General features: G+C 35.6%; 2 protein-coding genes across 2 annotated transcripts; both read right to left on the bottom strand.

Moving 5' to 3' along the window:
- Window positions 1-7,022: 7,022 nt before the first annotated feature.
- LOC108468335 (uncharacterized) lies at window positions 7,023-10,160 on the bottom strand. The gene is made up of 10 exons (XM_017769229.2): window positions 9,967-10,160; window positions 9,600-9,856; window positions 8,857-9,023; window positions 8,538-8,636; window positions 8,350-8,418; window positions 8,140-8,280; window positions 7,963-8,052; window positions 7,561-7,728; window positions 7,371-7,449; window positions 7,023-7,280 (listed from the first exon to the last, which is right to left on the bottom strand). Exons 1-10 carry the CDS (start codon window positions 10,029-10,031, stop codon window positions 7,153-7,155), a joined length of 1,263 nt encoding a protein of 420 aa, XP_017624718.1. The 5' UTR covers window positions 10,032-10,160; the 3' UTR covers window positions 7,023-7,152.
- Window positions 10,161-15,609: 5,449 nt separating this feature from the next.
- LOC108472897 (pentatricopeptide repeat-containing protein At5g39980, chloroplastic) lies at window positions 15,610-17,866 on the bottom strand. Its single transcript, XM_017774464.2, has one exon. The coding sequence runs from the start codon at window positions 17,840-17,842 to the stop codon at window positions 15,764-15,766; it is 2,079 nt and encodes a 692-aa protein (XP_017629953.2). The 5' UTR covers window positions 17,843-17,866; the 3' UTR covers window positions 15,610-15,763.
- Window positions 17,867-18,192: the final 326 nt, after the last annotated feature.

The raw sequence follows: 18,192 nt of genomic DNA, 5'->3' as shown, positions 1-18,192 counted from the left end.
ACATTTCTAAACATCATTCATCATCTTACCACCTTATCCTTGTTGTATCTATTTTCAACCCGAGGGTTAAGTACATACCTGTCCAAAGTGTCCATTTCACAACACTTACCAAAACGTCACATGCATCTTAAGTGTTCTTCCATTTCACTAGAAATTTTACCCGTTGAACACATCGGAATATAACTCGGATACATGGATAATTTGCACATAAGTGCCACATATGTAATTAAGAAATCATGTAACCCGACCCTAAGTGAACTCGGACTCAACTCAATGAGCTCGGGCGTTCGCATCCATAAGTAAACTCGAACTCAACTCAACGAGTTCAGATGCCTAGTTATATCTCACGAACTCGGACTCAACTCAACGAGTTCGAACATTCGCATCAGTAAGTGAACTCGGACTCAACTCAACAAGTTCGGATGCTCAACCATCCTAGTGACATGTCACTTGTATCCTAATCTATTCCTAAGGTTCAAACGGGATTTTCATCGAACACATATCCTTTCCATCTTCTGTAAAATACCGAAACCAATACTCGGTAGCACTTTATATTTAACAAATAATACACATAATTTGCATTTTATTCGAAAATAACCACAGCATATATTTCATGATAATAATCAGAATATCATATAATTAACATCAATAACTTATAAATAACAATTATGCTACATTATTCACACATGAACTTACCTTGGTACCAAAATATAATGATTTTGCAATTTAGTCCATAATCTTTTCTTTTCCTCGATTGGGGTCGATTCCACGTCTTTCTTGATCTAAAATAACACATTTAGCTTATTTAATACTCACATTATCAAATTAGTCTTTAATTCAAATTTTAGCAAAATTACAATTTTACCCCTAAACTTTTACATATTTACACTTTTGCCCCAAATCTCGGGAATTAAACTTAATTCCTTATTCTTATGTTTTATAACATGCTGATAACTTTTCCCTTCTATGGAAACATCAAATACTCACTCTAACATGTACTTATGACTATTAGGTATTTTTGCCGATTAAGCTCTTTTACTCGTTTTCACTCAAAACCGACTAGCACAAGTTGTCTAATATAATTTAAAACCTCATATTTTATCATAAAACATCAAAATTCACAAATTTCACCTATGGGTATTTTTCCAAATATGAACTCTAACTCAAAATATTACTATCATAAGCTATATCGAGTTACTAGGATTTCAAAAACGTAAAAATCATTAAAAACGAGGCTTGGAATCACTTACTATGAAGCTTGAAAGTTGAAGAAACCCTAGCTATGGAGAGAGGGAGCATTCGGCAGCAACTAAGGAAGATGATAACCAATTTTGTGTTATTTTTCCCTTTTTATTTCATTTAATATCCAAATGACCAAAATGCCCCTCCTTACTAAACTTTCAAAAAAATTCCTTCCATGTCCTAATTTTGTCCATGAACTTAAAATTGGTCAAAGTACCATTTAAGACCTCATAATTAATATTTCAAAGCAATTTCATACTAAAAACTTCTAGAATGCAAGTTTTGCAACTTATTCGATTTAGTCCCTAACTTTAAATTAAACTCGTTATGCCAAAAATTTCTTCACGAAATTTTCACACAATTATGCAATCATATCATAAACCTTAAAATAATTATAAAATAATTATTTCTATCTCGGATTTGTGGTCACAAAACCACTATTCTGATTAGGCCTTAATTCGGGATATTACACCTATCCCAGCGGCAATTGCGGTGCTACCTGGTTTTAATGTTGCGCAGTGGCAAGCGTTGGTAGCAACATTTGGTAATCCTCAAACTCAAATAAATCCCTTGAATGGTGAGTTTGATAATACTTATTGGATAATTGACATTGGTGCTTCTAATCACGTAACAAGAAATATTTCTTTTTTGATTGACATTCATGACGTGAATGCTTGCCTTGTTGGTTTACCAGATGGACTAAGTATTTTAGCAATCAAGAAAGGGATTGTGAAACTAAAAGACAAAATTTCTCTTAATAATGTTCTTTATGTTCCAAAATTACATTGCAATTTGATTTCGATTTCGCAACTTGATGATGATATGAATCGTCTTGTCCAAATTTCATCTAACATGTGTGCTATACGGAACCGACATTCGAGGAAGTGGATTAGAATGGGTGACACACGAGATGGACTTTATTACTTTCGGTATATGTCAAGTGTTAAAGTGGCTTCAATTGTAGGTTCATCTTAGGTGGAGCTATGGCATAAGCGTTTGGGACATCCTTCTGAAAAGGTAATTAAATCACTTCCTTTTGTTAGCAAGTGTAGGAAACATTTAAATAAAGCATGTGAAGTGTGTCATCGTGCTAAGCAGCCTAGAGAGTCTTTTTCTTTAAGTAATAATAAAGCATCCAAATTTTTTTAATTAATACATTATGATTTATGGAGACCTTATAATCCCTCGACTTCCTATGGAGCAAGATATTTTTTTTACATTAGTTGATGATTTTTCATGTGTTGTATGGGTGTATTTATTGGTTACAGAGGTTTTTCAATTTTTTATGCCCTTTATTGTTATGATTAAGAGCCAATTTTCCAAGAAAATAAATATAGTACTGAGTGATAATGGTACTGAGTTTAATTGCATGAAGGACTATTTTTTAGCTAATGGTATCTTATTCCAAACCTCTTGTGTTGGCACTCCTCAACAAAATGGACGAGTGGAGAGAAAACGTCAACATATTTTAAATGTTGCTCATGCTTTGCGTTTTCAAGGGAACTTGCTGATTATGTTTTGGAGGGAGTGTGTTTTAGTTGCAGCACATTTGATTAATAAAAATCCCTCTAGTATACTTTATAATAAAACTCTCTATGACATTCTGTTTGGCTCTCCACCCTCATATAATGGCTTGCGTGTTTTTGGTTGATTGTGTTTTGCTCATAATTAACAAGCAAAAAATGACAAATTTGCGAGTTGAAGTTGAAAATATGTATTTGTTGGGCATCTTTTTGGGAAAAAAAGTTTGGATGTTATATGATTTGGAGAGAAAGGATTCTTTACATCTAGGGATGTTTGATTTTATGAAGATATTTTTTTATACTTGGATATTGACACTGCTAATGTCGAACCTATACATAACTTGGATGCGAATATTTTTTTGGATGATTTTTGCTTTATGGATAAAGGTGGGGCGCCATAGGGAATGGTATAGGCTTGTGGCGAGCCTCGTCCCTCTTCGCCACCACAAACACGATTGCCTCCTGTCTAAGTAAAGTATGTGCCAACAGAGGTGGCTGCCCAGCCGAGTAATGGTTCGCAAGGCTCAACTTCTGGTTCAAATGCTTCTCTTGATTCCTTTATGGGTCAAGGTATGAGAACAAAAATCCCCTCATCCAAATTGAAGGATTTTTTAAAACATACAATAATTAAGAAAAGTTCATCTCCTGTATCACTCGCTCCCTCTCCTTCCTCAGGTATGTCTTTTCCTATAGAGCATTACGTTAATTGTGACAAATTTATCGCTAAACATAAAAATTTTCTTGTAGCAGTAACTGCATGGGGTAGAGCCGCAGTCTTTTAAGGAGGCTATGAAAGATACGGGGTGGCATAGTGCTATGAAAAATAGATTCGGGCTTTGAAGGCTAATGGCACATGGACTATAGAGTCTCTTCCTCTTGGAAAGAAAGCTCTGGATAGCAAATGGGTGTACAAGAAAAAATACAACTCTGATGGTACCATTGAGAGATTGAAGGCTCATTTAGTTGTCCTTGGCAATCATCAGATTGAAGGAATCGATTATAATGAGACTTTTTCTCTGATGGAAAAAATGGTGATTGTTTGAACCTTCTTAGCCATTGCTGCATCAAAGAATTGGGAGCTTCATCAAATGGATGTTCACAATGCCTTTCAACATGGTGATCTTAATGATGAGGTATATACGAAACTTCCACCTAGGTTTAACACTTCGAATTCGGGTACGATGTGTAGGCTTCGAAAATCTTTGTATAATTTGAAACAGACACCTTATTGTTGGTTTGTCAAGCTCATTGTGGATCTAAAGGGGTATGGCTTCCTACAATTTTACTTTGATTGTTACCTTTTTACATATACTAGGGTGCTATGCAGATTAATATGCTTGTGTATGTCGATGATTTGATCATTTCTGGTAATGATTTTACTGCATTAAAGCTTTTTAAGGTCTATCTTAGTAATTGTTTTAATATGAAAGACCTCAGAGTATTGAAATATTTTTTGGGTATTGAGGTTGCTCGCAGTGCTCAAGGTTTGTTCTTGTGTTAATGTAAGTATGCACTTGATATTATTTCTAGGGTACGATTATTGGGAGCCAAATCAACTGGCTCTCTGATTGAACAAAACCACAGACTTGTGTCACGAGTCGTAGTTCAAAGCCCATAACCATCGCATAAAATTCGTCCCATGGAGGTCTATCGGTTAGATGGAGATCATTTGACCCAATAGAACTGGCCCAATTCAAAGAACTGATGGAGAAGTCAGTCCATTTGAAGCCTAGGTGGCCCAATGAAGTAGATATAGAAAGTTAGGCTACCTTGGTAAATAAGGAAATTAATCTTAGAAGATTGAGGGGAATCATTTCTAATAAGATTAGATTTAATTTGATTATGCAATCTTGTAAATCCATTAATTGTAGGGTAGGGATAGGCTTCATCTCGTCCGTCGATGTAAATTTAGCTAGACCGTTGGATTTGGGGGAGCTCAACTGTAAATAGAGAGTCTCATCCTCAGTTGTAAATCATCCATCATTTCTAGATTCTTTGAGAGCGAATATTAAATTGAGAGCATTTACTAAACTTCTCTTGTTCATTGTTTTTCTGTGGCTATTTTATTTTTTTAAGCATTCTTTTATCTTAAGTTAATTCTACTATATAAATTGGTACCTTGGAGGAATTTTACGAGAATCTTCACTTTGTGGTAGTTATGTTGACTTAGGTGTATTTGAAAAGATAGACCCACCTAAGGTCGAACGGATTGTGAAACTAAAGTTCTAGCCCCATGACACTTGCACATGCTACAGGAGAATTGATTACAGATCTTGAATCTTGTCAGCGATTAATGAGTCACCTTATCTATTTGACTGTTACACGTCTAGATTTAGCATACTATGTGCATGTTTTATCTCAATTTATGCAACATCCTAAGCAAGAGCATTAGGATGCGGCAATTTGAGTAGTTTGTTATTTAAAAAGGTGCCCCAAGCCAGGGTATCTTCCTCCATGCAAATTGTGAGTTATTTTTACAAGGTTGGTATTATTAGATCTGCTACACTAAGTGTAGTATTTTCATCTAAGTATACTTATAATTTTTAAAACAAATTTGTTAATAAATTATTCATTAACTACACTAATATTTTGTATATTGTCCTCACTATGATTTTTGCACGTGTAAAGCAAAATGAAAGCAATTGTTGCTTATTGGTTGTCTAATATTTAACTAATATTAAGTGGTATTATATGGTCGGATCGTAATACAAAAAGACAGTTTGCATTAGTAAATGAACCTAAACATGTCTCTAGTCTAATCGAAAATGAGGAAACCGATTGAAAGACTAATATGTCGTCTATCAAGTCCAATTGGGGAGATGTATTGTCTTGGGCATTGGAATGGATGACTCCCAGAAAATAAAGAGATAGATGTGACTAACTAGATTGACAGTATATCGAACTGGACCCAAATAGAATTATCTTGAATCCGTTTGTGGATTTATTCACGTGTGACATTCATAGTGTGGCATACCTAAATCCTGAGTGGATGGCAGACTATGTATGCGTGACTCGTACATTTTGATGTAAGTAAAAGCTTGAGTTTGAATAGATAAGGAACAGAAAGTTAGTGCATTGGATGTACGACTTCTGCAGTACGAAACGTCATTCAGAATAGTGAAATTCATGGTCTGAGACATGGATAAATGATGACCTCCCATTGGCATTACATGGTTGATGAAAAGTAAACTTGGTCATTGGTCTTTCGTCTTTGTGATGAATGACTTAATTACTATTTAATAGTAATTGACTTTTTATGAAAGAAGATGTAATGGTTACCATAAGATAAAATAAAATCATATTGGGAGAACGAATATTATCCCAAAGAGATCAATGATATCTGATAAAGGTAACATACTTATGACAAGGTCATTAAAAGAGCACTGAGTAGTTACTTTCGTAATGGTATGTCATTGGGGATAGCTCAGTCACGATACTATAGTGGAATGACTTCATGACTAAATAAGTTTATAATTAATAGGTGAAAAAATTAGAACTTAATTATAAATCATTTAATTCCTAATTACATATCTCCAATCAGTCCCTCCGCTAGCTCATTGAAAAAAAGATTTGAATTGCAAATTTGAATAGAAATGAACAAAATAAATAGGAAAAGAGAAATGAAAAACATTTAGAAATGATTATGTTTTTTTTTCGAAATGAAAAAATGGAATCATTTGTAAATGAATGTAAATTTCCAAAAATGAAAATGGAAATGATCTATTTGCAATCCTATATATATATATATATATATATATATATATTACTTAAAATAATCAAAAGAATGAATTTATATTTTTATCTATTTTGAAACCCAAAATGAAAATAAATCATTCAGTCATAGTGAACATATTGAGATATGAAATATTGAACATATTTTCTCGAAATTTTACTAGGAATAAAATCATCAAAAAATTTATCGAAGGTAAAATCGTCAAAATTTTACTAAGGGCAAAATAGAGATGAGAAAATTGTTTAGTGTAGAATATTAAAATTTATTTTGGAAAATAAAAAAATCAAATCGAGTTAGATCATATTATAAAATACTAGGTCAAAAGATTCAAGAAGTAATCATAATTTGACTCTATGTGAGAGAGACCCAAAACCCCTCATATAACATGAAACGGGCGGCAACTCTAATAGAAATACTAAGGTGTACCGTCTACCCCACTCCTACTTTAAATAGGAAGTTTTTCTATTTGAAATAAACCACTACAACTTAACAAGACTGGATGAATATTTCAACTCAAAAAAGAATTTATCAAACATATCAAATGCCATTGAAGAACTTGTTGACATTTATAATTCATCTGAAGGCGTTCAAATGGATGAAAACAATCCTGGAAAATGGACAAATTACACCATCAACATCATCTTGTTCATTCATTCAATTTTCGACAATGAATTCTTTTATCTCTATTCCGGTATGTCGAGCCCCACCTTGTAGCCTTAGCAAAACTTCGTCCCCAGCTTTCAGGGAGGTCACAGGAATCACAGTCTTTTGCATTCTGTTACCTGTGAATCATAGATCGGAAAAGCTTAAACTGGTATGATAAGCACTATCCGTAACATCCAACAGAAACTAAATGGACTTTCGAAGCAAACCTTCATGCGGACAAACCAACGCAACTGTTTCGGCAGTCTGCAGAAGAATGCTGTATACGGTTTGATCATTTGCATCTATCTGCAGCAAAAGAATAAATAGAGTAGCATCTAGGATACTGAATATCGAGTTCGATATGAACATTCTAATCGTTGCAAACCCAAAAGTTGAAAGAGTATGAGATAAACAAACCTTTGCTTCAACGAGGATAAGTGGTCGGGTCTCAATCTTAACACGGCCGACAATAGCTGTTCGTATTTTGCCTGTTTGATCGACCACAATCACCTCTTTGCCCGCTTTTAACTCGGAAAGATAGCTTGTTTTACCTCCAGGGGTAGCTACATAAGCATGCACAGGCCCCTGCATATTTCCATGAGATCTTCTTCAAAGAATTTGCATTATAGAAGTAACACTTCATGATAAGCAAGGCATGAAAATGCCTCTGGATATATCCGAACTCAGAAGAAAAGATGAAAACTAAGTGAATTGCTCTGATAAATGATCAGTTGCTTTCTGCCATGACATTTTTGGAATCTCTAGCGTAAGCTAAAGAGCTCTTCTACAGTTGTAACCAAGCGTGAAGGCAAAACTTACAGCATTGACTCGAAAAGGTCTACTTGCAATGTAACTTGACTCCAAACATTCCGAGTGAACAAGAAAAAGTCCTCTAGCAAATGACCCAACCTGTCGAATGGTAGTTCTTACACTTAATAAGAGCAGAAACATCTGAATCCCAAGATAGTTTATGGATAAGAAAGATTTCGTGCGTACCAAAAGTCCCTCGCCGGGCCTCATGAGACTACAAAGGTCCACACAAACCCGATCACCCATTCCGACTGCATGAACCTGAGTTATAGTAGCTTTTGTCAAGCTCAATCTGTTGTGAACTTCATTCCTTCTATTGAAGTACTCCTGATAATTGAAAGCATGTTAAGGAACAACCATCAATAAACTCAAATATGCAGAACTAGAGCAGTTTACCTTCAAATCAAGAACAGCTTTGACAACCTCAACTTTTAAAACAACCCCACCAAGTCCATGCTCCAAGGCCTACAACGAAAAGATAGTTACGGAATGGAAAATGCAATTGAAAATCCAACTTGACTATATACAAGGAACACAAATACTGCAAAGATATACTTGTATTTTCTAAGATAACTCGTGAATACCTCGAGAAATAGTTGTGCTTCAGCAGGTGATTTCGAGACAGCAAACACAGTCGTTTTACTGCCTTGGAACTCTGCCACAATATTTTCTGCAGGAATCACCTAGAAAAATAAACAAGATTACGACATTTTGCAAGTGTGATATATAGATGAGATAAAAATTTAGTTACTTTTCCGAAGAACGAAATAGAACTAAACTTTAGCCAAGCATAAAGAGCAATACATATCATAATGGATGCAAATTCAAACACATAGTTCAAATAAATTACTCCAAGACAAGTTTAGAATGATGCATATTCATAACGAACACTGACACTCATACCTGCCAATCTAGTAAATCAATAACAACATTCTCTACATGATGAGCCTCAGGGTGGAGCTTCTTTAACTCTGAGGGAGTTGAAACCTGAAAAATTGTAGCAACTCTTTCGCCGGCATTATCGAAAATCTCTCCTTCTTTAATGAAAAGAGGATCAATCAATGCAATTTCTGTAAATTCAACAACAAAACTCCCAGAAAATCAATCAATAAAAGTCTTTAACTAAAACCCCACACCATTTACTTCATTATCACTATATGAAATCCATGTCGCTTCAATTGTATGAATACAGGGATATCAATCCAAACTGCACCAAAATGGGTAAAAGTACTATGAAAACCCTCAGATTACATTTTGCTCTCCCTACTTAAAAAATAGGCAAATTAGTCCCCATACATTATATCAATGAGCAAATTAGTTATTTCTTTTAAAATTTTATCTTTTATACCGTTAAAGACTGACAAAGCTGACATAATAATCGGACAATGACGTGGTATGCCATGAGGCCAATTTTTAAAATGAATAAAATTTTTAATAGGGTCCGACTTCTAGCAAGGGGCCTTTTACCACCAAAATGCGTTGAGAACTTACAAAATTTGACCATTTCTATCCGTAGTCCAAGTAACATAGTATGAAACAAACCATATCTTTAAGTCTTTAACCTAAAAAAAACATCAATCAAATTCAATTTTAATGCAAAAATTACAAAAAGGGAACAACGATGATTAAGTTTGGAATTACTTTACTTGACCATTCATTGGCAAGCCCTTGATTCTGTGAAGAAAAGATGAAGGTATCCCATCCTCTTTCCACTGCAGCAGTCATTACTTGACTGTTTTCAGTCCAAATCCATACCTTCTTGGATGATAATTCATACATTGACGTAGAGAGTGGCGAATCAGAAGCAGCAATGGAACACATTCGAAGACTTGAATTAATACTCAAATGGGTTGTCTTGGTTTTGCTATATCTGTTCAAAGACTGAACCTTTCCATGATTTGATCTGCAAAGTTTCCAACTTTTATCTCATTGGTTCAATTAAGATAAAGAAATGACACTCAGAAGGGTTTGTAAGAGAGAATATAAAGACAATTGAAGTGAAGATATGAGAACCTGAAGCAGGGGAGGTGAGTTGGGGTTCTGACAAGAGAGACAGAAGCAGAGGACAGCGAAGCCATCGTCCTTTAACTCGATGGTCATGTTTCGACTTTGGAGTAATGAAGTGAATTTTGATTTTGGGGTCGAATTTGGACTTGATTGCAGGGATTGGTCCAGATTGAATCCGAATGGAGTGGGCTTTCACAGTTTCACTTAGATCAGCAAAATTTTTGGTTTCTTTTTTTTTTTTTTCATAAACGTAAATTTAACACTCAAACTTTTAACCCTCAACATTTAAATTTTTAAATTTTAAAAATTGGCCAAAATGACCTTAAAAAAGAATAAGTGCCAAATATTAGAGGTTAAATTTATATTTTTTGTTGGTACTTAAACTATACATGATATTAAAAAAATAATTTAGGTTTAATCGCTATTAGGGAGTTTAACTTAATAACTATTTCTGAATTGAGAATTGAATTTCTTTTTCTCTAAGCTAGGCTTTAAACTTGATAATTGTTTCTACATTAGGACTTGAACTAGGCAATTATTCCCACATTGAAACTTAAAATTTTTTTATTCAAGTTAATCCTTAAACTTGACAATTATTCCCAATTTAAGACTCAAACTTTAAGGTTTTTAAGGACATGTCAAAGACTAACTTGAGTACAAAAAAAGTTAAAAACCTAAATATGGGAACAATTATCAAGTTCGAGGCTTAACTTAGATAAAAAAGTTCAAGCCCTAATGTGGTAACAATTATCAAGTTCAAGGTTTAATTTGGACAAAAAAAAAATTCAATCCCAATGTGAGAATAGTCGTCAAATTCAAGCATCAAAAAATTATTTAACTCTTTTTTGTTGCAAATAATACCTAAATTATACTTTGTTACTTTAAGTAGTAACTAAACTATACCCGTTACCCAAATCATCCTGCTAGTGAAAAAAATCTCTTAGCCAATTTTTTTGTGAGTAGTGATATTTTTAAATTAAAATTAAATAAAAAATTTAAAACTGTAAAAATCAAATTTAATCAAAATAAAACTTTTCAATTTCGTTTACACTCTTTTTTGGATAAATGATTTTGGATTATCCAAAGAAAGCAGTAATCTGCTACATCAAAGAGTAAAAGAATCAGTCAAGAAATCTCCAACTCCTACACAGTCTAATATTAAGCATCATCCCTAATAATATTTTTGCCTATCAATCTCATCTGTACAATACTCTTTATGCTATTTACAATATCCTGGTCACTAACCTGCTGACTTGTGAACTGCCTCCTATTTCTTTCTGCCCAAATAAGATGGACAAAAGCATTCCATGCAAGTTTCAAAATAAGAGTAAGAAGGGACTTTCCTTTTAACCTTGTCAATGCCCATCGGAGCCAATGATCCCAATTACCTCCACATCTATGAATGCAACCAAGTTTCAATACCTTCTGCCACACACTCAAAAAATAGATGGTTCCTGGACTCAAGCTCATAGCCAAAAAAAACACTTCCTTCAATATGAAGCCCCATAGAAATAAGCCTCTACTTAGCAGGCAATCTGTCAAGAATTGCCATCCAAGTGATTATGGAGTGCTTAGGTATATTCCAAGCATGCCACACCTGCTTATCCCATTTCACTTTCTCTCTTCTCCTCCTTATTTGCTCCCAGATATTGGAAATTGATTCAACTCCGAAGACACTCAGAGAGATATCCCTAAGCTTCAAAATTTTCCTACACAGCCAGATCCCATTAGTCGAAATGAAGCCTGCCAGAATGATGCCCCCTTTAAAACATAATCATGCAACCATGTATTCCTTAAAGACACACCTCTAGCAAGAATCTCTCGAATAAGTTTCACCATACAAGCCTAATTCCATGTGATTAAATCCTTTATCCCCAGACCACCCTCGGACTTAGGAAGACAGATGAAACTCCATCCTACCCTTGCTCCCTTTGCAGGACGATCCTTGCCCTTCCAAAAGAGTCTTAAACACATTTGCTTGATCCTATGAATGACGGATTTAGGTAAGAAGAAATGCGTACACCAGTATTTTTGCACATTAAAAATCAGTGATTGAATGAGTTGCAAACGCCCTGCATAAGAAAGTTTCTTGACAAAACAATTAACCCTCTCCGACATTTTGTCAATTAAAGGAGCACAATCCTTAACTGTCAGCCTCCTGGTCACTAAAGGGACACCAAGGTACCTAACTGGCAGCCTTCCCATTTTAATCCCAGTGATTCTAAGAATATCCTCCATTTCCTCATCAAGAATCCCAGAAGCAAAAATTTCAGTCTTTGCAGGGTTAAGCTTTAAACCAGAAAAATCATAAAACTTTTGAAGCACACACCAAATGCCCACAACAGAATCCAAAGTACCCTTTGAAAAGATTAAAAGATCATCAGCAAAACAAAGATGTGTGAGATGAATCCTATGGCATTTAGGGTGAAATTGGAAAATCCCCTTCTGAACTGCTAAATCCAGCAAGCTTGAAAGATCATTCATCGAAATAACAAAAAGATAGGGAGACAGTGGGTCTCCCTGTCTTATACCCCTAGCTCCCTTAAAATAACCAATCAATCCTCCATTTATAGAAATTGAAAACCTTGGTGTGGTAAGACACACTCTAATCCACCTAATCATTAACTCAGGAACCTCCAATGCTTCTAGTACAACAAGAATAAAATCCAAATCAATAGAATCAAAGGCCTTCTGTAAATTAATTTTGAGGGCACATCGAGGAGATAAAGATTTCCTTCCATAGCCTTTTTCAAGTTCTTGGGCCATAAGAATATTATCCGTTATGCTTCTACCTTTAACAAAAGCACTTTGACTTCTTGAGATCACATCAGGTAAGTGCTTTGTAAGTCTTTTAACCAAAATCCTAGTGATACACTTACAAAAAGGCAGAGCAGCATGAGATTGGCCGAAACTCCCTTATATGACCAGGATTTTTAACCTTGGGAACCAATACAATTGTGGTTGTATTAAAAGCAGGCAGCAACTTAGAGTAATTAAAAAAAAAACAACACCGCTCTAATCACATCAGGGCCTACGATATGCCATGCAACTTTGAAAAAATGGGCAGTGCACCCATCCGGACCAGGAGCCTTATCACCATTTTGCTCAAAAATAGCTACCGTAATCTCTTCTATAGGAATAGGCTTTGCCAGCTCAATTTGAGCATCAGTAGAAAAAGTTTTATGCAGTAGTTCTTTTAGAAGATCAAGCGAACAATCAAAAACAATTCTTGTCAGGAGAGCCAATAAGCTTTTTATAAAAATCAACAGCCTCTTTAGAAATCTGCTCAAAAGTATCGTCTGTTCCCATTGTCATCAATAAGCAACTTGATAGTATGCCTAATATGCCTAACTACCACCATACTATGAAAAACCTTGTATTTTGATCACCCTCCTGGATCCACCTTATCCTTGATTTTTGCCAATAAAAACTTTCCTCAGCCTCAAGTAGACTTTTATACCCCTTGAATAAACACTTCTCCATTTCCAGCAATTTATCACTTCTCCATTTCCAGCAATTTATCATTCACACTACTAGACAGGGTTGCTAGTTGTATCTCCTCCAACTCCTTTCTTTTTTCTGATCCTTTCCAGTAATATCTCTGTAACACTTCAAGTTAAATTTCCTAAGCTCCTTTTTCAGCCTATTGAACTCGAGAAACAAAGATACCATAGGATCTCCCTAAACATGCTGCTGCCATGAATTCTCAACAATGCTTAGGAAATAAGGATGCTTACCAAAAGTTGAAGAATCAAAGAGGCTTAGGAGGTGAGTGACTAAGCTTGTCAAATTCAATAATGGAACAACAGTGGTCAGATACACCAGGCGCAAGAAATTCAACAAAATAATTTGGTAACCCCTGCAACCAAGCAGAATTAACAAGCACTCTATCAAGTTTCCTTGCCAAGAAGCTCTGCTGCTGATTGTTAGTCCAAGTGAAAAGTGGCCCACTAAACATATGATCATCTAACTCAAGCTCTTCCAAACAACTTCTAACTCTTTAATGTCAGTACTCCAATTATAAACTCCAGAAAAATCCGAGCTCTCCTGAGGATTGGCAATCACGTTAAAATGCCCAGCTACTAACCAAGAAGAATCACCAACATTGTGCTTAGTCTCCAAATGAGTCCATAACCTCCTCCTTTCACAACCATTAGTACTTCCATAAACCTCAGAAACATACCAGAATTGATTAGAGCTTTTAATCATGCATGTGATAGTCTGATCTGTGTTAGCAACCTCTGCAACCTCCAAAAAAGTCCATCCATAAAAACCATAATCTTCTATTCTCAGCATCATTGTAGTTGTTAATGCCCCTCCACCCCTGAAACCACTTTTCCGAACAGCAGTCACATTATTTTCCTTCACTCTAGTTTCAATCAAACAGACTACATCAACTCTCAACTCCTTCATTCTATTCATAACACTAATCTGTTTGAGGGAATTGTTAAAACCCCTTGCATTCCAAAGAAAGAAACTTCATGAAGATGAAGTGGAAGCCACACCTCCATTTGTGGTAATCCCCACCATAAACTTCTGTTTCCCTCTGTCAATTTGAGATCTCTCCTTATTTTTCATACCCATCATAAGTTGTGCAACCCCCTTAGCTACTGCCCCTGGGTCTCCTTGGAGAATCTGGCATGGTTTCCTTTTCCAAAGGATTAAGTAAATCTTCTCCCAGTTGACCTTGATCAATCTGTTCCAATTCACATTCATCATTCAAAATCTCAAACCTATTTTCAGAACCAGAAATAACAGCTTTCCGTTTACCCTTCGAAGTTTTCCTCTTAACCATACTTGAAGCACTCCCCTGTAACTCATTCACAGCCATTACAACTTCTAATTCTTTATCAATTTGTTCATTCAAAGGTTCTTCAATCTTACCAGAAGAATTCTCCTCCATAAATCTCTTTGGAACCCACTCTTTCTTAGAAATCAATTTCATTTTTGGGCAAAACTTGTCAAGAGCCCAAAAACATTACACTGCAAACATCTATGAGGCATCCATGGCATCTCCACAATAATAAAAGCAACAGATCCATCCTGCAATTCAACCTCAACAAATCGAGGCACAACCAAATTCGCATTCATCTCAAAACACACTTTAGCATACATATACAATGGATTTCCCAAAGCACTAGCGATGTAGCTAAGACCTTTAGAAGTAAACAATTCAAGCGGAATATTGCTTAAATGACCCCAAACAGGTATCTGATTCATACTAAAATCCAAACCCTTAAAGATTTGGTTCCCATTTCCGAATAACCACGGGCTTATTTTGAATATGCCAAGGAACATTTTCCAGCACCCAATCCCTAGCCTCAATATTTGCAAATTGAACGACCCGCCATTTTAACCTCTACGTCACTGTTTTTTCCCCAAAGCATGGATACTAACCTTTCTAAATTGCTGAAATTTGGAGGCTTCCCCAAAAATTGAGCCACCAGTGAATGTTGCCAGACCCAAATTCTACTGATGTGTTATAAACATTAAAAAAAAAAAAACAACTAGAAATAACATCAAAGGACAGGAATCAAACCTGGGATTTAAAGGACAAAACCACAAACATTTTTATGTTTGGCATATTCATCAAATTTAGCCAAGAAAAAATATCTAACTTTTTTTTTTTTTTTTTTGACTTCAGTATACTTTCGTATATTTGAATTCACAAGAAGGGAGATTACAGAGCTAGAATTAAAGTATTGCATTACAAAGTAATGAGAATAAAATCAGTGCTCTAAGAGCAATATAATTTACAAAAGCAACAATTGAGAGATTTGTTGGAAAACAGAAAAAGAGTTGATTAAGAAAGGATTCCTCTTTCATTCATTCTGTTCATGATTTCTGATGCATCATTTAATCTGTTTCCTCTTTCATAAATGCTAGCAACAACAAGATGCAGCTCTTTTTTATTGACGTTTGGATCTGAATCAAGCATTTCAAACACTGTTTCAATCATCTTAAAGTCTTTTCTGGCACCATACAGACTAAGCATTTGGAAATGAACTTCATCAGGATAAACGCAACCTTCTTCCTGCATCTCTTTATATACAGCATCTGCTTTATCGAACTCTCGTACCTTTCCATACGCATTTAGCACCAATGCAATCACATTAGAGTCAGGGAAATACCCGGCACTCCTCATCTTCTCGAACACCTCGATGACGTTTGCATGCTTCTTGTTCCTTGAGTAAAGATCAATCATCAATCCAAACACAGATATATCCTTTACTTCACCAGCTTCACATGCCTGCCTGAAAACCCATGTAGCTTCTTCAATTCGACCAGCACGAGCAAGGATGGTGATTGCTATATCCCTAGGGAGATTGTCTGGTTGCTTAAGCTCGTGAAGCAAGCGTTTAGCATGAGCAACCAATCCAGCTCGTTCGTAAGCCACGATCATTGTTTGATAAAGCACTTGATCGATCTCAACCCCGGAGCTCCTCAACTTCTGAAACAACATTGCAGCCCTATCTAACTTCCCTGCCTTACCCCATATCGATATTATAGTTGAATACGTAATGGCATTCGGCTCAATCCCTCTATTTTGCATCTCTTGCACGAGATTATTCGCCTTTTCGTGCTCCAACGACTTCCCATAAATCTTAATCATCGTGTTATAGGTAACAACATTCTGTTCGATATCCTTTCTCTGCATCAACCTGAAAAGATGAATTGCTTCCCCGAAAAGCTCGGCCTCACCGTAAACTTTCAAAAGGGTATTATAACTAACAACATTAGGCTCAATCCCCATCTTCCTCATACTCCAAAACAGCCTATCTGCCTCCCTAGCCATATCAAGCTGACCATAAACATCAATCATGATATTACAAGTAGTAAGATCTAAGGGGCATTTCACTTCATTCATCTCAGCAAACACTGATAATGCCTCAACAAACTTAGAATTCTCTACGAACATATTCAACATAGTTGAATAGCTAACAGTATCTGGCATTACCCCGATTTCCCTCATTTCTTTCACTAGCAACCTTGCTTCTCTAAACAATTTAGCCTTCCCAAAGACATTAATCATGGAATTATAACAAACAAGATCAGGCACAATCCCTGATCTCTTCAACTTATTAAAAATCGAAATGGCTTTGGAATAATCACGTAACTTCCTTGATAATTCAATCAAATTACTAAACAAAACAAGATCACCAGAAACCCCATCGTTTTCCATCTTTTGAAGCCAAGATAAAGCCAAATCAAACATACCCTCTTTCCCAAAATAGGTTATCAATGTGGAATAAGTAAACCTGTCGGGTGTTAACCCTTTCTCACGCATTTCTTCAAACAGGCCATGCGCAACAGCCCATTCTTTAGCTTTCACAACGTTTCGAATGACAACGTTGTAGGCAAAGAGTGAAGGTGAGTAACGGGCTTCTTCGTTGATCCAATCGAGTAAAGCTAATGATCTTTGCCAGTCTTTTTCGCGGGAAAGGAGTGAAACCATGAAACGGATGGAGAGTTGACGGGTTTTGTATGGGGATAGAAGGATAAAAAGATCATTTTCGTTTTGGGTCTTGGAGATTGAAGCCAAAAGTTCGTCCATGTCGACGCTGTGGTCCAAAAATGTCGGGTTTTGAGGCGCTTTGGGTCGGTGAAACCGGGTCGTTCCGGGTCTTCTCCATACGTTTTTGGCTGGTGAAGAAGAAGAGAGTGCCTGGAGGATGAAATGGTTTCGGGTTTTCACCGTTAAGGGTATGGTTATGTGAATTTGAGGTTTGAGGAGGGATAGAAATGGAATAGAAAAGAAAGAAGATGCAGCTATGGCTTCCGATTGCATGGAAGAGAAAGATGAAGTCGTCATATCACATGCAGCGGTAGAGTGTATGTTATGGGCCACAGTTTTATCATGGTTTTGAATAGAAATATTCATCCGTCTAACCGGGTCTGAATTATCGGACCGAATCGATTCATTTATCGGGTTCAAATAAGAGTATTAAACCACTTTTCAGTGAACCGTTTAGAAAAGGGTTCTTTCTTGCAAATGGAATACTACATCAAACTGCCAATGAATTCATTGAGTTGTGTCAAGGAAATGAATAAACATTTATTTTTATTCTTCTTTGATGTTAACAACTTCCATTTGGTTTTTACAACATTTGTTTCATAAATTTTTCAATTTTATAATATATTAAAATAATTTGTATTATATGAAAACTAAAGTTGTGAATATTTAAAATAATTAAATATTATTAAATATTAAATAAAAATTCAGAAAAGATC

This window comes from Gossypium arboreum, chromosome 7, assembly GCF_025698485.1.
Source record: "Gossypium arboreum isolate Shixiya-1 chromosome 7, ASM2569848v2, whole genome shotgun sequence".
In the NCBI taxonomy this organism is placed as follows: domain Eukaryota; kingdom Viridiplantae; phylum Streptophyta; class Magnoliopsida; order Malvales; family Malvaceae; genus Gossypium; species Gossypium arboreum.
This window is presented reverse-complemented; position numbering and strand designations above follow the sequence as displayed.